Genomic DNA, 21,301 nt, shown 5'->3' on the forward strand with positions numbered 1-21,301 from the left:
ATCAACGTTAAGTAGACCAACGTAAAGGAAAAATGTATAAAATTTTCCATATAATTGAGCATACCGTACAAACTTAAAATTTCCATGTAATTAAGCTAAATTTCCATTTTTCCTGTCGTTTTGTGCACCTATTTCCACGTTTTGTGCGTCACCGAAAATCGGTCAATGTTATCCTACAAATATGGCGGAGCAAGTTAATTCTGTTCCATCAGGAACGATTTCGAGGTCGTTTTCTTCACATTCTCTTGTGCGTGTTTTCTACCGTTTTGTAAGCCTATTTCCACGTTTTGTGAATCAATGGTAGTGGGTCAAAATGGGCATTCAATGTGGGAAGAAAAATGACCCACTCTCCCACCAGTATCGAATTTCGAGGTCGCTTTTTCGCATTGTTTAGTGCATGTTTTGTATCGTTTCTGCGCATATTTTCACGTTTTGTGCGCAACCGAAAGTGGGTCGAAGAGAACCTACAAGTATGGCAGAAAAAGACATATTCATCGCTCTTTCAAGGCCAATTTTGACCCACTTCCGCTGATGCACAAAGCGGCACAAATTATGCATAAAAATGTGAAGGAAACGACCTCGACATTCGATGGTGACGGAACAGCATTAAGTTATTCCGCTATACTAGTAGGCCATTTTGACCCATTTTCGTTGTAGCACTAAAGTAGAAATAGGAGCACAAAGCGGTGCAAAAGAGGCATTGTACAATGTGAAAGAAACGACCTCTAAATTCGATAATGGCGAAACAATGATTCTTTTTTCTCACCTTGATGGACCATTTTGACACATTTCTGGTGATGCTCAAAACGTGGGAGTAGGCGAACAGAACGGTACAAAATACACACTAAACGATGCGAAAGAAACGAACCCGAAATTCGATAATGGTGGAACAGTGAGCCATTTAACTCCCACTTTAAAGGCTTGTTTAACTCACCTGCGGTGATGCACAAGACGAGAAATAGGTGCAGAAAACATTAAAAAAGCACTAAACGATGCGAAAGAAACGATCTAGAAATTCGATAGTGACCGAACTCTTGATCATTTTCGAGACACCTTGGAAGCTCATGTGGACACACTTCTGGTGACGCACAAAACGTGGAAATATGGACAGGAAAGGCACGAAAATTCACTAGTCGATGCAAAAGGAAGGATCTCGAAATTCGGTAGTGGTGAAGCAGTGGGTCATTTTCGTTCCACCTTCGAGGCCCATTTTGACCGTCTTCCAGTGACGCACAAAGCGTCGAAATAGGCGCACAAAAGGGTACGCGATGTGAAATTAACGACCTCGAAATTTATTGGTGGCGGAACAGCAATAACTTGTTCCACCATATTTGTTGGCCCAATTTTGACTCTCTTCCGGTGACGCACAAAATGTGGGACTAGGCGCATAAAGCGACACAAAACACGCACGAGAGATGCAAAGCAAAATACCTTGAAATTCGTTGGTGACGGAACAAGTTAACGACGCCGTGAGCACCAATATAAGTATATACTGTAGTTCTTACCATCAAGGGTGAGAACTGCACGGTCCAATTTTTTAGCCAAAGTAAAAGCCCAACCGGGATAGTAATGTCAACCGGCTCGGACCGGATCCCAGCCTTTCAACTGAGCGTATAGCTTGAGCCGGCTTGGTTGGGATGACCCATCGACTGGGCTCAATTGAGCCAATGGCTTGAACCGGCTCGGTAGAGACGAGTCATCGACTCGGTTCGATTGGAGCCAATGGCTCGAACCAGCTCAGTTGAAAGGAGTCCATAGGCTGGGTTCGAGTCAGCTTAATTGAGCCGATGGCTCGAACCGGCTCGGTTGTGGTAAACAATCAGCTCGGTTCGGTTCGGCTCGTGTGAGCCATCGGCTCGAGCTGGCTCGGTTGGATGAGCTGTTGGCTCAGCTCACTTTTCGGTTCGGCTCGATAAGTGAATGAGCTGTGAGCGAGCCGCTTGAGTCGTTGACAACCCTAAACCCGGGTCGAGCAGTTTTGAACATGTTTGGCTGGAGTCCTATAACTTTTAACAATTTTTGGCTCGAGCCCGAATACTTGCTCCTCCTGAACTCAAACCTAGAACTTTGTGACCGATGTCCTTGACTCCTGAAGATTTCTTGACGACCGAGATCGACAGTCAATTTTTAGTATTCAGACACAAACCGCCGTGTTTATACACGGTGTTATAATAATAATTAGTTATAGTAGTAATAGTAGTATCATTGATAATTATATTGTCTATGTAGAATACTTGAAGAGAGTAGTACTTGGAACTACACAAAGGATTTAGCTCGAATTGGCTCGTTTTGGCTCGACTCGACTGGAAACTCGATCCGAATTCGAGTCGAGTTGGGAAAAGTTTTCGAGCTGAGTTCTCGAGTCGAGTTCAAAGATGTCTGCTTCGAGTCGAGTCGAGTTTTAAAGAAAATTCGCTCGAACTCGCTTGTGCCCATCCCTATTGTATGCATGACGGGCATATAGAGTTCTTTTGAGGGGGATAGAACCATAAACATAATATATTTTAAAAATACTTAGTTTCACGGCTTTCTTCTCAGGGGGGCGAAGGGGATGGTAGTTATCCAGCATTTCTTATAAGTACCTTATTTGAAATATGTAGAACAGTAACTAGTGGACAACACAATATACACACATCTTCTCATCTTCAGTTTTAATTGCTGATTTCAATTGCAATTAACAATTACAATTAACAATTACAAGTTTTCAATTGTCAATTGCAATTAACAGTTAAATGTTTCAATTGCACCCTTTGCGATTGACAATTAACAATTAAAAGTTTCAATTGCCTGGTGACCAATTAACAATTAACAATTGACGAAAATTTAATTGCAAATTTTATGATTGAATTCAATTGCAATTGAAATTAATTGTCAATTACAAATTGAAATCAATTGCAATTAATTTTCAGAGCAATTACTTTCAATTGATTGATCAATTGCAATTGATTTAAATTGATTTTGCCCAACACTACTTCAGAGTAAGCGACCATATTTCGTAGCCATACACTGTTAAAAATGGTTTCTTAAATTCGAGAAAAATTCCTCATATTTGAGAGCATCCGTTTCTTGCCTGTGCACATTAATACATTTTAAAAGTGAAATTTCGATTTTTTTCAAATAATTTTGAGAAATAATGTTTCAAATGCGAGGAATTATATATAACTTCTGAGAGTGCTTTTGCTTTTTCAAATTTGAGAAAAAATGCATTTTTTCTTAAAATTGAGAAAGTACATTTGAGGAAATGAGACATATAATCCCAATTTTGAGAAACACATTTCTCAAAAAAAAATTGAGAAATGTCTTTCGCAAAAGTGAGAAACGGTGCACAGAAACGGGGTTCTCAAAACGAGAAAGAGTATTGTTTTCTCCTACAAGGAACTACGCAGGAATTTATTTAGGAGGGGGTGTAAGTTCAATACGAAGACAAATTGTATTAAAATATGTAAACTGCTCCTAAAATCACATAAAATTTACATAAAAGTAGCGATTTCGGGGAAGGTCCGCAGACCCAGGACTCACCCCCTATCTTCACCTACTTCATTACCGCAGGGACATGCGACAGTTTCTGCCCCTCGTAAATATGCTGAAACTTTACTGCAAAGGACACAATTCAGATAGAAAACAAGGGGACAAGCCCGTATTCATGCAAAAACTGCCAAGAAACGTACGTCCACATTTTCATTACACCATTATTATCCATTTCTATCACTGTCTCCCTTAGCCTTGGAGCACAATCTTGGAACGTTAAATTTAAAAAAAAAAATTAAATGAAATCTTTGAGTTTTACGTCCCACAGTTGTGTCGGGATGGCCCAAGGAGACGATAATGATGAGAATGAAAGAGATAGTGGAATGAAGAAAGTGGCAAGAAATGGGAGAACCCTGAGAAAACCCACGCACATTGTGTTTATCCAAAGCCCACTTGCCGCGAGCTGGGATCAAAGCAAGGGCCTCACGCACCAGAGGTGAACCTTTACCACTGTGCTACTGCAGCCCCTACGTTAAATTAAGAACAAATGCGTACAGTACTATGCCACAAATAATGTGCAAACGTGTGTCATTAAAACGATTACTGGTGGTGGAAAATGGAGGCGTCAATCTATGCTAGGTGATCAGTACAAAGTACCTATGCATTACAATTCCATAATAGTAAATCACACTTTTTAAACACTATTTCTAACTACACAGGTAACTTTATGTGTTCTTTGTTTCCGTACATAACCTTGTTTTGCACCTTATAACGAATGGCAAAGGTTGTAAAACATTGATATACCTTTCCATCCTATTGTAATATAAAAAAACAACATGCCCTAAGGGCTCTAACCCACCTTCACTCGTTATTATGTGAATTGAGTATTGAGCTTTGGTACAGAAAGGAGCCAACCTGACTACTACAGCCTATATAACCTATATGAGGGGGGTCAGCGTTCTACACCCTAACGAATGGATTACAGTATCTTTTAGTCTATCGTAGTATGTTTACAATTCACTCAAACTTACGTTCGAAATCTGATCTATGTGTTGCTCCTCGCCACTGTCACATGATATGTATTGATACTCCGCCTCAGCCGCAACAGCGTACCGCGTACTCATATCCATTCGCATTCTGCTATAACTGAAATCCTTTATCTCATTTCCTGTATAGTATACTAAGCCCTAGCAATATTACTCCCTAGTAAAACATCGTAATATTATTTCGATAAGATTGTTACCGTTACTTTTTAATCATCTGTGATATTGCAAATCACGCACTATTCCATTCTCATTTTCAAGAAATGAGAAAATCTCATAAATGGGAGCCTGAAAATTAGCCTTGAGCTCACAAACGAAAACACGTTTGAAAATAATGAGACATTTTTCCTCAAATATGAGTAAAAATAACTTATTTTGTTTTGAACATGTTTTTTTTTTCATTTCTGAGGAAAGAAATTTTTAAGAGTGTACGAATAACAGGTATGATTGTCGTTTTATATATTTTAAGCTTCAAATACTATATATGATTTTTAAAAGTGTATACTGCGAAATAATTTATTTTTATTTTTTTTCTGCAAATAGTTCAAATCCACTACTTTTCGAGCACAACCTCGTTGCTTTTTCATCTTCGGATCTGGCAACACTGCTCCAGTTAGTGTTGCCTACAAGACAAAACAAGAAGTAGCTACATTTTAAATTTCGATTTGATACGAGAAATCTTATTATTCTTGTGCGCAACAATAGTTCATCCAAATCTTCGATCTTAAACTCTGTTTTAGTATTACATGATTGATAGTATAGAAACTGTATATTAAGAAAGAGATTGTACGAATACAATGAAGAATATTTATCAACATTATGTACTTATACTATTGCTGTTAAAATTAATCGAATAATTATTCGATTAATGTTTCTGTTACTCGAATATTCGAATATTCGTTTTCGATATTCGAACAAATTATTCGATATTCGAACAATCCATTGTTCCAATATTCGAACAATTCATAATTCCAATATTCGAACAATTCATTATTCCAATATTTGAATAATGAATTAACGTGTTATATATTTGTTTCAGAAGGTTTACAGTAATATAATTCAATAAATTTAACTTTGAAAACCAGAAGATTCCTTTGATACCCAATTGAACGAAATACTGTAGCTATATTGGGTAACTCATACTAGACTACCACACAAGCCACACATTTTTTTACGGTGTCGAAAGAATATCAAGACGAAAACATAGGTTCGTAGCAATTAGTTGATTTATTTATTATTTACGGAATATTGTTGTGGAGCACTAAACACAGCTGAGAATGAAAATGACATATTTCTTAGAAGATGGGTTGTTAAGCCATCAGAAAGTTAAGGAGAGGACAGTTAAGAGGAAGTCAAGTATTAGTCATTTTATTCCAATTCCTTGGACTACTACATCTGTATATGTAGGTTAGAACATTCATTTTTCTGCTTATTTGCTCGTCTATGCACACCACGATTCTTCCCTACACGCCAGTCAACGGTTTTGTTCAAAATTTCCACATAAGCGACGTCAGAGCCAAAATTAGTACCTTCATTGGAAGTAAGAGGCGCTAGTGTGTACCCATCATGTGATCTGTCATATGAGATTTCAATATGTATTCCTGACTATGATGTTTAATTAAGTTGTTATGAGCAGTATGTTATCTCCGCAATTCCATCTTACCTTAACGATATGGCATGGCGTATTTAGTGGGAAATTAGAATTTCATAAACGTAATAAGGATGTTAATATATTGTTATATGGGAAAACTGAATGGGTCTTTAAAATGCGTAAAAAGCAGGGTCATAAAAACTACTGAATGTTGTATTATAGTCTTGTATTTCGAGGCGATTTAATTATTTTTTCTATGTACTTTTGTATTTTAAGGCAATTGAGTTATTTTTGCTATGTACTTTTGTATTTTGAGGAGGTTTAGTTATCTTTTCTACGTACTCTTGTAGTTTGAGGCCATTTAGTTATTTTTCTATGTACTCTTGTAGTTTTAGGCCATTTAGTTGTTTTTCTATGTACTCTTGTACAGTATTTTGAGGCAATTTAGTTATTTTTTTCTGTGTATTTCGTTCGCAATACTTTATGCTATTTTCATCCGTGACAATCATGATAGAGATCAATCATAAAATGACTTCATTAAAAGTACAATAGTACGTTGCTGGCTTCTTATATTTTAAGTAACAACATACACAAAATGCTTATAAGGAAAATCATTAAAAAATAACAAGTTGAAACATTAAAACGATCGTTTTAAATATATTTATCCTTGATTTGTTCATCGGTTACTTTGAAGATTCCACTCTAATTCCTTGGCCTAATTGAAGTTGCAGTGTTATAATGAATCACATATCTAAAGCTCGAAGTCTTTCCATGGTTGATGGATGAACATTAAACCACAAGGAATACATCCAATCGTTCACAGGAAAACGTAGATTGTCCTTACTTAATTGAATCAAAGCGGATTTCACATCTTCGGTTTTCACTAGCTGCTTTGCATATCTATCCGCTTCTAACTCGAAGATTCGCCGTACACTTCTGCGCAGAAAATTGTACGCAACTAAATATGGCAACAAAGTTAGTTCGACCAATAGGAAACCAATAAACGCTGGCATTTCTTCATGAAATCCAAAAGCCTTGTACATTGGCTTATATTCACGTAGAAATAAATATAAGAAAATAAATATTGTGACAAATATGACACGCACTAATTCCTTTTTCGCTTTGTGATTTAGTTTCCAGTGTCCTAATTCGTGCGCCACAATTGCTATCACTTGGTCCACACTGCATCCTCTGGTTTTCCCTGTTTTTGGCCTTACAATACTCTCACGACGTTGATTCAAGTCTTTTTTCCCATCACTTAATAGCAATGAATCATGCAATAATGTTCGTCGTAATAATATCCTGTCTCGAACACTGTCAAAACAAGCGTTTGTGTGCAACGAAGCTTTTGTATTATGTATGACATATACGTTTTCTAAAGGAAATCCAACACGTGAAGTAAGTTGTTGTATTTTAGTTTTTAATTCGCCGTCTGGTAATGGTTTAGGATTCCTTGGAGACGACAACCTTGGGTGTACCACAGCGATGTACAAAAGTATTGTATACAAAACTACCAACGAATCCCGCTCGTGTATGTGTGTTATGAGCAAGAGCACAGCTATAAAAACAAAACAATCGCATAAACTTATAATCAGTTTTCTTATTTTTGACTTCAAGAATGCAGTAACTGGTAAATTATTAAATCCATATCGCTGTTCGAGAACATATGTCGAATATATAGCTGGTGGTAAATTCTGAATTGTCTTGAATACATATAGAAAAACTACAAACACACAATTTTGTAAAATTTCACGATTCAAAGGAGAAAAATCTACGTCTACGATATAGCCAGAAATCTTCCACAGTGTGTATAAACCATTACATAATAGAAAACCAGTCAACGCAAAGACATTAGCAAATGCTTTGACAGCTATATAAAAAGAAATATCTAAATGGTACAAATGTGCCTTATAATAAGTATCTTTTTCAAATAAATCTACAAATAAAGAAGGCATCTCATCTTTGGCCTTGTAAACAACAAGCCATTCACGGTAAAATAAATACAATTCCCAAAGAAGATTTAACCATAAAAACAATAAAACTTGGTAAAAAATCAACACATCATATTTTTCCATGATGTGTTCCTATTACTCTTCTTTTTCTATTCTTTTCTTCGTGCATAACATTAATTGAGGTTTTATATCACCAGATTCAAACCTAGGTCCTCGTCTCCTATATACTAAGTAATTTGATTATTATTATTTTGTATCTTAGTAAATTCAATGTAAAAATAGATAAAACTGATTGGTGATAACGCAAGATAGCGAATGAATATTGGTGCCTTTCTGTTACTTCTATTTCAATGTTATAATTAATGGCATAGACACACGTACGAATTCCCACAGACCACTTAAAATTGTTATATCAATATAATATACCTATAATTAACAATATAATATCTCGGTACAGATTTACGAGCTGTCGTTCAAAATTTGTAATTTCACTATTAAAATATATGAGTGCACATGAAAGAGGATGTGTAAGATATTAATTTCTACCGGCGCTGAACCTTTAGCGCAAAGTAAGAGAGATGTATTATATAGGCTATTTATAAGATTAGGGTTACTAGTCTGAAACCATTAATTACAAATGCTATAGGAAAACTTACTACTGTTGATAATTCTAAGTACGTTTGCAGCTGATAATTTATTTCTGCCACGAAAGTAATTTATTACATGTCATGTACGTTCAACCACTGCAAAAAAAACACATTAATTTATTTGAACCACGAAAGTTACTTACTATATGTCGTGTACGTTCAACCATAGCAAAAGACACATTAAAATAAAAGTAAATAAAACATACATCCATGAAGTGCATGCAAATTTCACCCCAACACCTTATTATAATAATGTTACACGATGCACACTGTCAAAACTCTCCACAATTCTGTCAAAATCATCCAAACATTTTGTTTGGAATGTGGTCAATTGAAAGACCTCTCAACTATTGCACAAAGAGAAACGAGAGAACAATAACTGATGGAAAAGTTCTAATACCTATTGACTGTAGTTTTTAAGAAAATTTTCATTTACACGCATACCCACTGTCACTTCGCGTATTTTTTCTACGGACAAACATGTACGTAAGCCCACCAGCTTTGCACTGCAATAAATGGAAATAGCAACAAATCTTGTATGTAGTTTTTCCCTAGCACAAATTGTGTGTGTTTATAAACTTATATTCCTTACCGTGTACACGCACCGTCGGTAACGCGTCTGTTACTACGGGCTCTTGACATTGTTCATGGTCTACAGGAAAACTGTTAGAAAGAGTTATTGTATAGCGTACTGATTTGTGAATATTGTATAGCATACTGAGTTACTTAATGACTAATTATTAAAAAATATTTTGTGATCAATTGGTTGAAGTTTAAATGGGACATCAACAGTGAGGCTATATGTTGAGATTTTATAAAATAATAATATTTTTTTTTAATCAGTAATGTGAGTGCTGTTCTCGCGCGCGCACAATAACTATGCCCTATATAACGGTCTAGACAGTATATTAACAGTAAATAAACACCTAATATTACAGCACGCACATAGGAAAATGACACCTGGAACGCAAGTGGTTAATATCAAAACTGGAAGTGTAGTTTATTTCTACCAATTAGAAGTTAGAGTGGAGATGGAACATAATCTTGAAACGCTTACTCGATTGCAGGAAACCGTTTCTCGCTATCTATTACCGTTTTTATTCTACAGTGAACGACGTTAAAAGCAGAAGTGGTTGATTTCTGCCACTTCCAGTGTGAATAAACGGTTAGGAGAGGAGATGGTAACTGAATACAGTTGTTCTTGGGTAATCAGGCAGGTAAATTCTACGTCGTCCAACGTTTCGAGATCCGACAACTTTGTTCGTGTCTTCAGGATGAAGTATGAGAAACCAAAAATCATCATATAACAAGGGCTTCTGATTTTTGATCTCTCGTACTTTACCCTGAAGACGAGAACAATGTTGTTGGACGACGTAGAATTTACCTGCCTCATTGCCAAAGAACAACTGTATTCACCATGATACCAGGAAAGGTTTAGTTCTTATTTCAAGATGGAACCTATTCTTAAAACGATAAATTTACTTAAAAATAGACGTTTCTTGTTATCTCTTATCGTTCTCACTCTCTGTAGACCAATATTGAAACCGGAAGTTTTAGTGGATTTCTATCATTTCCGGTTTTAGTAAAGACTTAAGGATGGATATGCAAGTATTCTTGGGATGCTTAATAGGTTACAGGAAATCGCATCTGACTATCTATTACAGTTTTTAGTCTATAGTGATCAACGTTGAAACTGGAAATGGTTGATTTCTACCACATCCGGTGAATGGATTACCTCTGTTATGGGGCTCGATTCCTAATCTCAGGTGCTTGAGGTCCTCGGTTCGATCCCAGCTCGCGCCGTGTGGACTTTGTGGTGGACAAACACCGTCTAGTGGCTTACCTATGCAAACGAGTAAACGAGTATCCGAGTATCTGCTAGTGGCTTACTTATGTACTGATTGCTACTGTCTCTTCAACGTTATTCCCTTGTGTAGCTACGCATTATACTAGACAGATGTACCACTGACGGAAACATTTCTGGAACCCTTCGTAGTACATTTGTCGAGGTTTTAACTTTGGAAGCAGACAAATGTCACATGGTGCATGTCAGGGTAAGAAAAGAAATAGATCTAGTTTCAGAATGGGCCAGGACCTCAGGAAGACTTAATGCTGCTCCAGACTCATTTTTCGCCTACAGCACAAGGCGCACATGTGTCATTTGCATTGCTATAGAAAGAAGACTGAATGAACTGATCGATTACGATCCAGTCGAGCGCATGCTCGGACATGCATAAAGGCAAATTATGTGGTTTATCATCAACGTTTATCATCAACGTGTGTCAAAACGTTTTCCTTTAAGCACGGTTTTGAGATTTTGAAGTCAGAAATCGCGTGGTGCTATATCTAGAAAGCACAGTGAATGTGGACAGGCAGGAACATTTTTTCGACCAAAAACTCGCGGATCAAAAGCAAAGTGTGGCACGGCACATTTTCTTGTTGAAGAAGGAAGCAATTTGTCCATTTAATCAACGGTTAAAATGTTTTTCATTGACCCATACAAGATGTTTTATTGTTTGGATGTTCGGAAAGCTCTCGAATAGTCATTCACCTATTTGAACATATCATTTGTGCCACCTTTTGCACGTTTTCATCTATTTTTGACGTCAAAGGACGTCTCGATCTTTGTTTGTTTTCAACCGACTCCTTGTTCCTTTTGAATTGCTCTCACCACTTGTAAACAGTCTTCAATGCCATTACTTCATCACCATACACTGATTTAGACATTCCGTGAGCTTCTTCGGCACTTTTTTGCAGCTTAGAACAAAACTTGATGTTGGCCCGGGACAGACACTCTTAACACGTCCTCACTCTTCTGTCTCTGGAAGCCAACAAACATGTCACAACTTGTTCAAACTCGAAACTGACTGTACCAAATGTTTAGGCTACCGGGCTTGCTAGTTGAAATGAATACAATATCGATAGATGGCACTGTGCTACTACATTCACTGTACTTTCTTATCACACCTTGTATATGCGTGTGAAGGTATGCATTGATGCTAATTGCTGCTGCTTCCAACAATTGCTGTGACGTCACCATGCTTCTCATACACCCAGGAATGTGCGTAGCAAGTTTCATTGCATTGTGATCGATAGTTTAATTTTCATAAATGGAATTTAGAGACCGAAACCGAGTGAAACACCCCTGGACATTCAAGATCAGAATTATTGAGTCATTTTATATTTGGAACTGATCATTGCAGGAGGAAATGACAGTAAAAATACTACACATAATAATAATTAAATGTAAGGCAATAAATTTAAGAAAACTCAAATAATATTTTATTCATCTAGAGCTTCTAGCCTTTCAATAAGGGAAGGATGCGAACTATGCCACATCGAGTACATCCAGTCACTAAAAGGAAAGCATAAATTATCCTTATAAAGTTTAATTAAGCCTGACTTCAAGTCTTGAGCCTTTCCTAATTCCTTTGTGTATTGATCAGCAACAAACTCAAACCTGCGACTAATAACATTGCTTAAAAACTCGAGCATGGCACAATAAGGTGAAGCAATAAATCCGACGAGCACAAAACCTATAAATATTGGCATTTCGTGGTGAAATCCAAACGCCTTGTACATTGGTTGGTAGCGAAATAAACATGTAAATAATAATAATAGCAAGAATACGTTAATCATAGACATTATGCCGCTTTTCAAAGAATGGCCATGTTTCCAGTGTCCAAGCTCATGTGCGACTATTGCAACCACCTCATCATTGGTGCATCCTCGTTTGCTTCTGTACTCAGAAAAATCCTCAATCTCAGCAAATGGATCGAAAAATATATAATCTTCAAGAATCGTATCGTACAAAACAATCCTCTTCTCATTACAAAATCCATAATAATAAGCATTACTGTGAGAAGATCGTACAGAACTTTCCACAATATACACATCGTATAATGGAAAATTAACGTAAGTTGTCAGTTCTTGTATTTTGGACTTCAACTCTCCATCAGGCAATGGCTTGTAATGATCAAAAAGGGGCGCAAAAAACGCCGGATATAATAACAATAAAAATATCATAATAACAATAGAAAATAACCATAGACTTAAAATCATAAATCGTCCACTGAAATTTACAATATAAATCAACGCTGCAACCAATCCCAGTGTTACAAAAGTCTCTACAATGTATAATTTTAGGACATCGACCACAAAAAAGTCCATCGATTGCTTGTTGAATCCATACTTTTCTTCCAAAACAAATACAAAATACACTACAAATGGTAAACTCAACAGTGTTTCACACGTGTCAAAAAGGAACACAAAAATCAAACTTTGGGCAATTTCATTATCAGTTCCACTAGTATGAAAGAAGTTTAAAACATCCCCCGAATATTTCCAGAATAAATAGATACCATCAACTGCAACACATACCGTCAAAGCAATGATGTTTGCAGATTCTTTAACGACAGCGTAACACGCTATGTGTGCGGAATACATGCGAGATTTTTCGTACGTTGTTTCGTCAAATATACTTTTAAAAACAGGAGGAAGATCTTTCTCAGTATTATAGACAACGCATTGACGTGACATTAAATATAGTTCCCATATATGTTCTAACCATATAAAGAACAAAAATTGATAAAATATGAGCACATCATCTTCCATACTGTGCCATGGTTTGTCCACAACAAATTTAGAATTCACGGTTTGCACAGCATGTTAAGAAAAATGTTTCTTCTTCTTGAACCGTGTTAACTTATTACTTTTAGCAAGTACTTTAGCCTAGTAAACTCTTGGTACAAGTCCGTAAAAATTTATAATCAATTGAAGGTGCTGGTGTAGTTGTGGCGCATTACGTCTTGGAAGATTTACAGGTAAAATTGAATACTTTGCATGAAAAGACACATTTCTGCACGCGAAGGAATTTTATACAAAGTAATGGACCAGTATTTTAGGTTTACAAGTGTTGGGTTACTAGTGAAAAATTATTACAAGTGCTTTACGACGGATAAAATAAATGAGTGCATATGAAAGATGCCTCTATTAGATGTTAATTTCCACCGGCGGTGTATTTCTGCACAGTGAACAGAAGCTGTATTTTATGTTTACAAGTGGAGCGTTACTAGTATGAAACCATGACCAGCGCTATTGAAACTCATATCTTTGTCAGAACCTACTTCTTTCACTATCTTCGTTTGCGAGTACACCCACCATCGCTAACGCGCCTGCTCCCTTCGGAAGCACTCCGCACTACATTCGGGCCCACCAGCTTTGCCCTACACTGACTCGGTTAGGTATAATTGGTGCTTTTAGCGACACCTAGCACAGGTTGGTTTGTGTTTTCGCACTGTAGTTCTTATGCTATACATCCGGAAGCCGTATTTATAAGCAAACCGAAAAAAGAATTATAATTTTTCAACAATTACTTCTGGTGGACCCCTTGAATTTTATCTATACCAAGTAAGATATTTTCATATCACCCAGCGCAAATCTTTTAGAAGACAATAAGAAGGAGGCTAGTGAAAGAATTATAATTTTTCAACAATTATTTCGAGTGCTGCACCAAAAGTAAACCTGTACACAATTTAATATGCTACCACGTATAATTTTTCTAAGTTGATTTATCATTATAAGGTGCAGATTAAGAATAGATAATCATAAAAAATAGTGATTTTACAGTTAAAATGAGTGAGTGCATATCAAAGAGGACTGTATTAGATATTATTTTCTGCCTCACGGTGAAGGGAAGTTATGTTTTATATTTACAAGTGAAATGCTACTAGTATGAAACATTTACAATATCCATCGGAATTTGTAAATAGAACATACAGGTACAAACCTTATCTAACCTACTCCGCTCTATTTTAATCTAGGGACCGCGGTGGCTCAGTGGTAGAGCGTTCATTCTGGTGCATGGGGTCTCGGGTTCAAACCCTGCTCCGCAACGTGAACCTTGTGGTGGACAAACACCGTGTGCGTGGGTTTCCTCGAGGTTCTCCCGTTTCCTCCCACTTTCTTCATTCCACCATTAAATACATTTCTCATCAGCACCGTCTCCTTTAGCCTAGCCGGCATAATCGTGGGACGTAAAACTCAAAAATTTATTTTCATTCTTTCTATTTTAATCTACTAACCTACGCAATTAACCTAACCTAAGGTACTCTACTAACCTAACCTATTCTACTTGCCTACCTTACTCTGCTTTACTCTAATCTGTCCTAACGCATACTATTCTACTCTACTTTACTGTACCGTAGCTCAAGTTGATGAATTTTTGTTAATCAGTTCCCATTCATACTATCAAACTGTACCCAATTATTTGCGCATGTACCAGGAAAATAACACGTCTACTTAGCAAATCATGTCATGGAAGAAAAATGAAGGATTTTTCTTATTTGATAAACTATTGTAAATCTGAACAGTAGATATAACATTACAATATAGTATGGTATTTTCTCAAGGAGTGAATACATATACATATTTAAATCTGACTGCTTTGAAGTAGATATAGTGCAAGGTTTATAATGATGTTTTGTTAATTACTTTGTTGCATGCTAAGAATATGGGTGCCATTTTCTTGGAAAATTTACTTTTTTTAATTCACAAAGAATAAATAATACTTAGAAAACTTGTTTATTAGGCGGACAACCCGTAACTCATATTAATCGTGTGTTTTGTGTTTACAAATGTATCGTAATTAATCTGAAATCAATACAAGTGGTATACAACGATTAAAATAACTTAGTGCATATAAAAAAAAAGACTTAGATGTTATTTTCTAGCAGCGGAGTATTTCTGCACAATGTACAAAAGCTATAGATTATGTTTACAAGTGTGACGTTACTAGTCTAAAACACTACAAGTCCTACAGAAATTCATTAAGATACCTGTAAGTGCAACATACAAGCGCTAAACTAACCTATTCTACTGATATGACCTACCCTACTAATATAACATAACTACTAAACTAGTTCTTGCTTGCAGTGACTACCTAGCACAGGTTAGTATATGTTTATGCATAGTTAGCAATTATTCGGGCATGTGCCAACAACATAAAAACACAGAATACATGAAAATATTATTTAGAGCAAGAATAGCGGAGGAAAACTTAGAAAGAGACGCCCATATTCTTAATCTACAGAGCTTTTAATTTCTGTTAACTTGGATCCTTTAGTTCGGTGCACAATGCTATATGATTCAGGTATAATACATTAATTTCTAACTTGTATTTTTCCAGCACCAGCCAACTTAAAATGGGGTAGATATTCTTCCAGGTCTGCTAAGTTCAAAGAAGCCTCGGAAGGTATATAAACAGGACCAATGGTTCAACTTCTTCACGGAAGAAGAAACCACAGAAGAATCGCTACTCGATAATTTGACACGCAAAAAAATATTACTGTTTCTCAGTGTATTTACCATTAGTACAAAAGATTACTATTTAACTCTGGGTGTTTATATATTTACAGTAAATATCATTCATAATATCTTTCGCTTCGCTGCAGATAACACTATAATGTACAGATTTCTAAGAATCATTTAGTTACAAATATTATTATTAATGTCATCAGGTACCAGTTTATTACGTTAGAAAAGTTATGTTTGTAAAGAAACGTACTACACATATAGATGTGTGGAAATGAAATATACGTGTTTGTTATTTTACGAACATGAGCATACTTGTACAATTGTTCGAGTTATGTATGCATTTATACTATGAATTTTTCATAAGAAAGACGTATGAACTATTTGAAGCGAAGGCTATACCACATCAATTGAATTGTTGTCAAATTTTATGAATGAAATTGTACACGATTAAATATCCATATATTAATAAATTATTATGTGTATTCATTTAAGGTTGGTTTCGCTAATTATTATGTTGTTGTCCAAGTATTATCAGAAAATGCGTTTCGATTAGCATTCACATATTTGCTCATGCTTATTGGAAGTAATAATATGAATCTGGAAGAATATTTGCCTCATTGTAACCGTTGCAATGTATATATTTATACTGTTGGGTTTATGTTTCTTAAATAAGTTCTGTGGGTCTCTGCCATTAGAAATGTTAAATATAAGGATCGTTTTAGGATATTTTTATTCCATATTTGCCACCTTAAAAATTCTTATTTTTCTTTCAATATCTGAATCTTCCTTGCACTTGTCTATTGTTATCATTCCTTTTGTACTGCATCCTTTGAAAGTTTTAAAATGCAATTTTATTATTGCACAGTACAAATATACGCAGGCAATCCTACAATTTTGCCCGCCCTGCGCCAAGGGGAAGGGATGGTAAGGAGCTGATACAGTGTCCTACTCCAGGCTGTGATGGCATGGGACATGTCTCAGGGAACTACGCTACCCACAGAAGGCAAGAATTTTTACTCTTATGGTGGTCAATGACGTGTACTTATGGTAGTGGCTTGCTAAATGTTTTATATACTCTAGTCAGTTACTCCAAATTCCATTTTCTGTTGGAAAGCTCTGTGTTGCTCAAAAATTTGCATCCTTATATGATTTTTTTATTTTTTTGTTTTTTATTTTTATCAATATGATTCGCCAGTCGTCTTTTTATATTTTTTTGTTTGTTTGTAAATGAATAGTAGATCTTTGTTTTGATTTCATTCGTGTTTATGTATACAGTAATATTAATGATGATTGAAGAAACAATGACCCACGTTTTGTTCGTTTGTTTCTTAAGCTTCCAAAAAAATAAAACAAAGCTCCACCATAAAACAAAAAGTTTTTCAATCCTTAGTGGGCAGCAGTTCACTTGAGCCTCAGGGAGTTCATAAAAGCATATTTTGGTGAATAATGGCATATTTCTCTGTACTATATATTTATTAGTATCTTTTCGTGTTCTTTATTAACTAATTTTTAAAAATAAGTATCTGTGAAGAGGCTTCGTAAGAACTTTATTTTTTAAATTCTAAACTAACATAAAATCTTTAAATTTGTCTCCAAAATCACTTACATTTTCTATTTATAATAGATTTAGTTTTGGTTATTTCTTCTGCAAGAATGCTTTAAAGGTTTCGCTTCGTAAAATATAACTTCTTTCATGGATATGTAGCTGTTCGTAATTCGTTACAAATTATGTAATGAAACAAAAAAATCAGAATCTTGAAATTTTACTTCATATAACCAAAGGAAAATAAACATTTTTATGTTCATGTAACTTAGTTCTTACAGTTTTGATGATGTCATCTGTCAACAACATTAATTTCCGAATGTATTTGTATTTGTTACTAAAAAACAATGATTTCTTATATGTTGTATCCGTTAGTTAAAACTTTACAACTGAAGATATGTGTGTTGCTAAAATCGAATTCAGCTTTTAACAACAAAGATAACAGCTATTCGAAATGATCATGAATTTTGTGAGCAATTATTGATAATATCGTCTTTAAATTTTAGAGCCACACATGATGGTGGTTAGTCGAGACGTTCATTAAATGTTCAGTTCGTTTTTGTTTACATATATCATACATTGCTTTGTATTCGTGAGAGATTCTTTGATTAATTTCTATTTAGCACAGCTGTAATACTTTCTGTATTCATTTCATGTATACACTTCGGAACTGGAATTAAAATCTCCGGTCTTTACCTCTATCTTATATCATTTCCGAACATGTACAAAATATCTATAAGAAGTACAGAGAATGTTGTTATTAACCAAAATAATAAGAGCATTGATGAACACCCTGTTCTTTACACGCAAAAAAATCATTTTTTTATCTTTTGAAAAAACAAAATCAAAGGCCATGTAACAGCTACTTCGTAACTGGAATGAAGCACTGATGTCAGGTCCTTGCCTTCTGAAGTTGATGTTAAATTTATGTATGTATGTGTGCGTGCGTGAACGTAATATTTATGTATGTGTGTGCCAGTAAGCGTGAGTGTGGATGTTGTAAAAATAAATGAGTGTTTATTTTCCTATCTGTTGTCAGCTGTGTTGAATGTATTTGCTTTTGTAAGAAGAAGAAGAATGAAAAATAATAACTTTTATATATTTTTTTCTTTTCTTCTTGTTTTTAATTTCAGTCTGTCTGGATGTCCGAGGGCAGACCGCTCACAAATTCAGGCTCACTCGCAAGAGCTTAAGTGTCCGACTCCAGGGTGTGACGGCTCAGGCCACGTTACGGGCAATTACTCTTCTCATCGAAGCCTGTCGGGATGCCCAAGAGCTAATAAACCCAAAAGTAAACCCAGAGATGGGCAGGATTCTGAACCATTGAGGTAAGGAAAAGTTATTATAAGAGCTAAATCTAACTTTTGGATAAATTAGGTCTAAATCAACAAAAATCTAAATTAATACAAAATAATAATCAAATTTTAAAATCTACAGAAAAAGAGCTTTTGTATGGATTTTTTCTGTAAGTTTAAAAGTAAAATTTAAAGACAAAGAAATCTACAGGATAGCTTATTTTCTCTTTTTGTTTTTATAATTTTATTATTAAAAATGCTCATATTATCATGGTCAACAAAATGGTATTAAATTCAAACTTCTTCTAAAGACAGGCCCTTATTAAAATAAAAGTATCTACTTCAAACTACTTCCAATGACAAACCAGAAACTTGTCAAAACAAAGAAAAAATATTCTCTTCAAACTTATTCAAAGGACAAACATAAAAACAAAGTTATCTTCTCTAAACTACTTTCCTGCAACATTCATTTGTGGGATTCAAGTTACCCAGTCCAAACTTGTTCCAAGGACAAATCCTTGCAAAAATAAAAGTATCCATTTCAAACATGTTCCAAGGATAGACAGACATAAAAACAAAGAATCTGGACCAGAATCCTTCCCTAGAACTATAACGAAGCGATATGTGTGATTTTTTTAAGTAATTAAACGCTACGCTACTGTTCTGTTCTTCGCTTTAGAGATCACTTGAAATAGTTCAGCAAGTTGAGAAGGCAAAATTGTAGGGATAGTCTTTGATTCTTCAAAGTTATTTTTAGCAGTTGCCTTATCTACCAACCTCGTCTTGCCTCTTGGTTTAAGATCAAGGAATTCGTCGAGACAGTCCTTAAAAGTTCATTCAGTGTCCCGAGAGAGCGTACGAATTTCTTATGCAAAAACAGTGTTTCAATGGAAAATAAAAGAAGCATGAGGTTATCTAATAACCAGTTAACCGTAATAATATGTGTATAATCCCATACAAACAAAAATATTATTGTTATGGGACATTTTCTGGTGTAAAAAAAAATGTGTTTATCTCTGCCGCCTACGTTCAGATGAACACACAAGTCATGAACAATAACATACGAACTTAAAATTGCGTCTCGCGGGTGATGAAAGAGGAATGGACGCCATGCACTGAACAGAACAAGGGAAAACAATAAATGATCTAATGTAATAAGTTTATTGTCTCCAAGTAATGGAAGTGATTGTAGTTTTCATGACAAACCGTGATTGTAAAAAGTAAAGGACCCTACATACTTCATCATGAGAAGGTAGAGCAAAACTATAATGTGTAACGTTAACTGCTTCTAGACATTTTAACATGTTTTGTTCGCTTCCCGAAATTAGTTGTATATGCGTCGCGCTTGTATATTCTATACAGGGGCGTAGATCATAAATAAGAATAACGTGTGAAATAAATAATACCAATAGCTGTACAATTTTCATGCAATAGAAAATTGATAACGTTCTATATTCAGTAATTGCAATAAAATGGTTTTCGAAAAAGATTTCACGGCACAATTTAAATTATTTTTCGTTTATTTGAAACAGGTTAGCTCTCCTAGATTACCTTACACTAAATATTTTAGTTCTATGTGTGTGCTAAATATTTTTAACATGCACATGTTAATGTAATATTATATGAAAAAGCGTTATGAACATCCAAGGTAAGAAATGGTTTAGATTTGTGCCCAGTTCGATGCCCTGATAAAATATTGATACATAATTTTTCACTCATTCTGCTGCACTAGTAAACACCCGAACTTTGGCTATAAAACTTTACTGTCAATATATTTGTAAACATGTGACGTAGCTAGAGGAGACATAGTCAAGAAAGTAACCTAGACCTTTTCAGGGCTAATTGTAGAAGTGGTGCTATTGAGAAAAAGCTTAAAAATCCACTTCGGCCCACGAGAAACCTTGGATTACTGGTTGAACCGATCAGTGCCAGTCACATTCTAAACATAAAACTGAGTGAGCCGAAGCTAAGCTGCGCTTGGAACCGAAGTACTTTCGAACACCGGACTCGTTATATAAAGTGGCTTGCCTTTTACAGGAACATATAGGATTGAACCCATAACTTTTATATAGTAATCATCTGTAAAAATCAAAGATATTCATTTCAAACTTGTTCCAGGAACAGACTTGCAAAGAAAAAAGTATCCGCTTTAAACTTCTTCCAAGGACAAACAGACATAAAATCAAATCTATCTTATCTCAACTTCTTCCCAGGAGCAAACATCTGCAAAAACAAAAGCATCAGGTTTAAACTTTTTCCAAGAATACATATTTGTAGAAACACAAATACATGGTCCAAATTTCTTACCAAAAATACTATTAATGATAAAAATGTCTACCCCAATGCTACCGTTCAAACATCTTCCAATAACATATTTGTAAAATCGAAACTATCGAATCAACTCTAACCTAGTGTACCAAAGGCATTTTCTACCTAAAATAATATATA

The 21,301-nt window shown here is 35.3% G+C and overlaps 2 protein-coding genes and 1 pseudogene across 10 annotated transcripts in view; 1 reads left to right on the forward strand and 2 right to left on the reverse strand.

Annotated features, from left to right (window-relative positions):
- The window catches only part of LOC145675458 (uncharacterized), an 861,715-nt gene that overhangs the window by 796,710 nt on the left and 43,704 nt on the right, over window positions 1-21,301 (forward strand). For 7 of the 9 annotated variants that reach the window (XR_014129123.1, XM_081745883.1, XM_081745887.1 and 4 more), the window contains 2 exons: window positions 16,881-17,018; window positions 18,692-18,886. Coding sequence is in view for 8 of the 9 variants with exons in the window: in XM_081745883.1 (XP_081602009.1) it covers window positions 16,881-17,018; window positions 18,692-18,886 (333 nt within the window). In the remaining variant the exon portion in view is untranslated. The remainder of the gene's footprint in view (window positions 1-16,880; window positions 17,019-18,691; window positions 18,887-21,301) is intronic. The other 2 variants (XM_081745885.1, XM_081745888.1) reach the window with 2 other exon arrangements.
- Window positions 6,655-8,192, reverse strand: LOC145675459 (CAAX prenyl protease 1 homolog). Its single transcript, XM_081745892.1, has one exon. The coding sequence runs from the start codon at window positions 8,175-8,177 to the stop codon at window positions 6,846-6,848; it is 1,332 nt and encodes a 443-aa protein (XP_081602018.1). The 5' UTR covers window positions 8,178-8,192; the 3' UTR covers window positions 6,655-6,845.
- LOC145675460 (CAAX prenyl protease 1 homolog pseudogene) lies at window positions 11,961-13,355 on the reverse strand (annotated as a pseudogene).

Source organism: Thermobia domestica, chromosome 18, assembly GCF_964235325.1.
Source record: "Thermobia domestica chromosome 18, izTheDome1.hap1.1, whole genome shotgun sequence".
Classification (NCBI taxonomy): Eukaryota; Metazoa; Arthropoda; class Insecta; order Zygentoma; family Lepismatidae; genus Thermobia; species Thermobia domestica.

Coding starts and splice junctions, on each gene's coding strand:
- LOC145675459 (XM_081745892.1), bottom strand. CDS start 8,177: ATGGAAAAATATGATGTGTTGATTTTTTACCAAGTTTTATTGTTTTTA.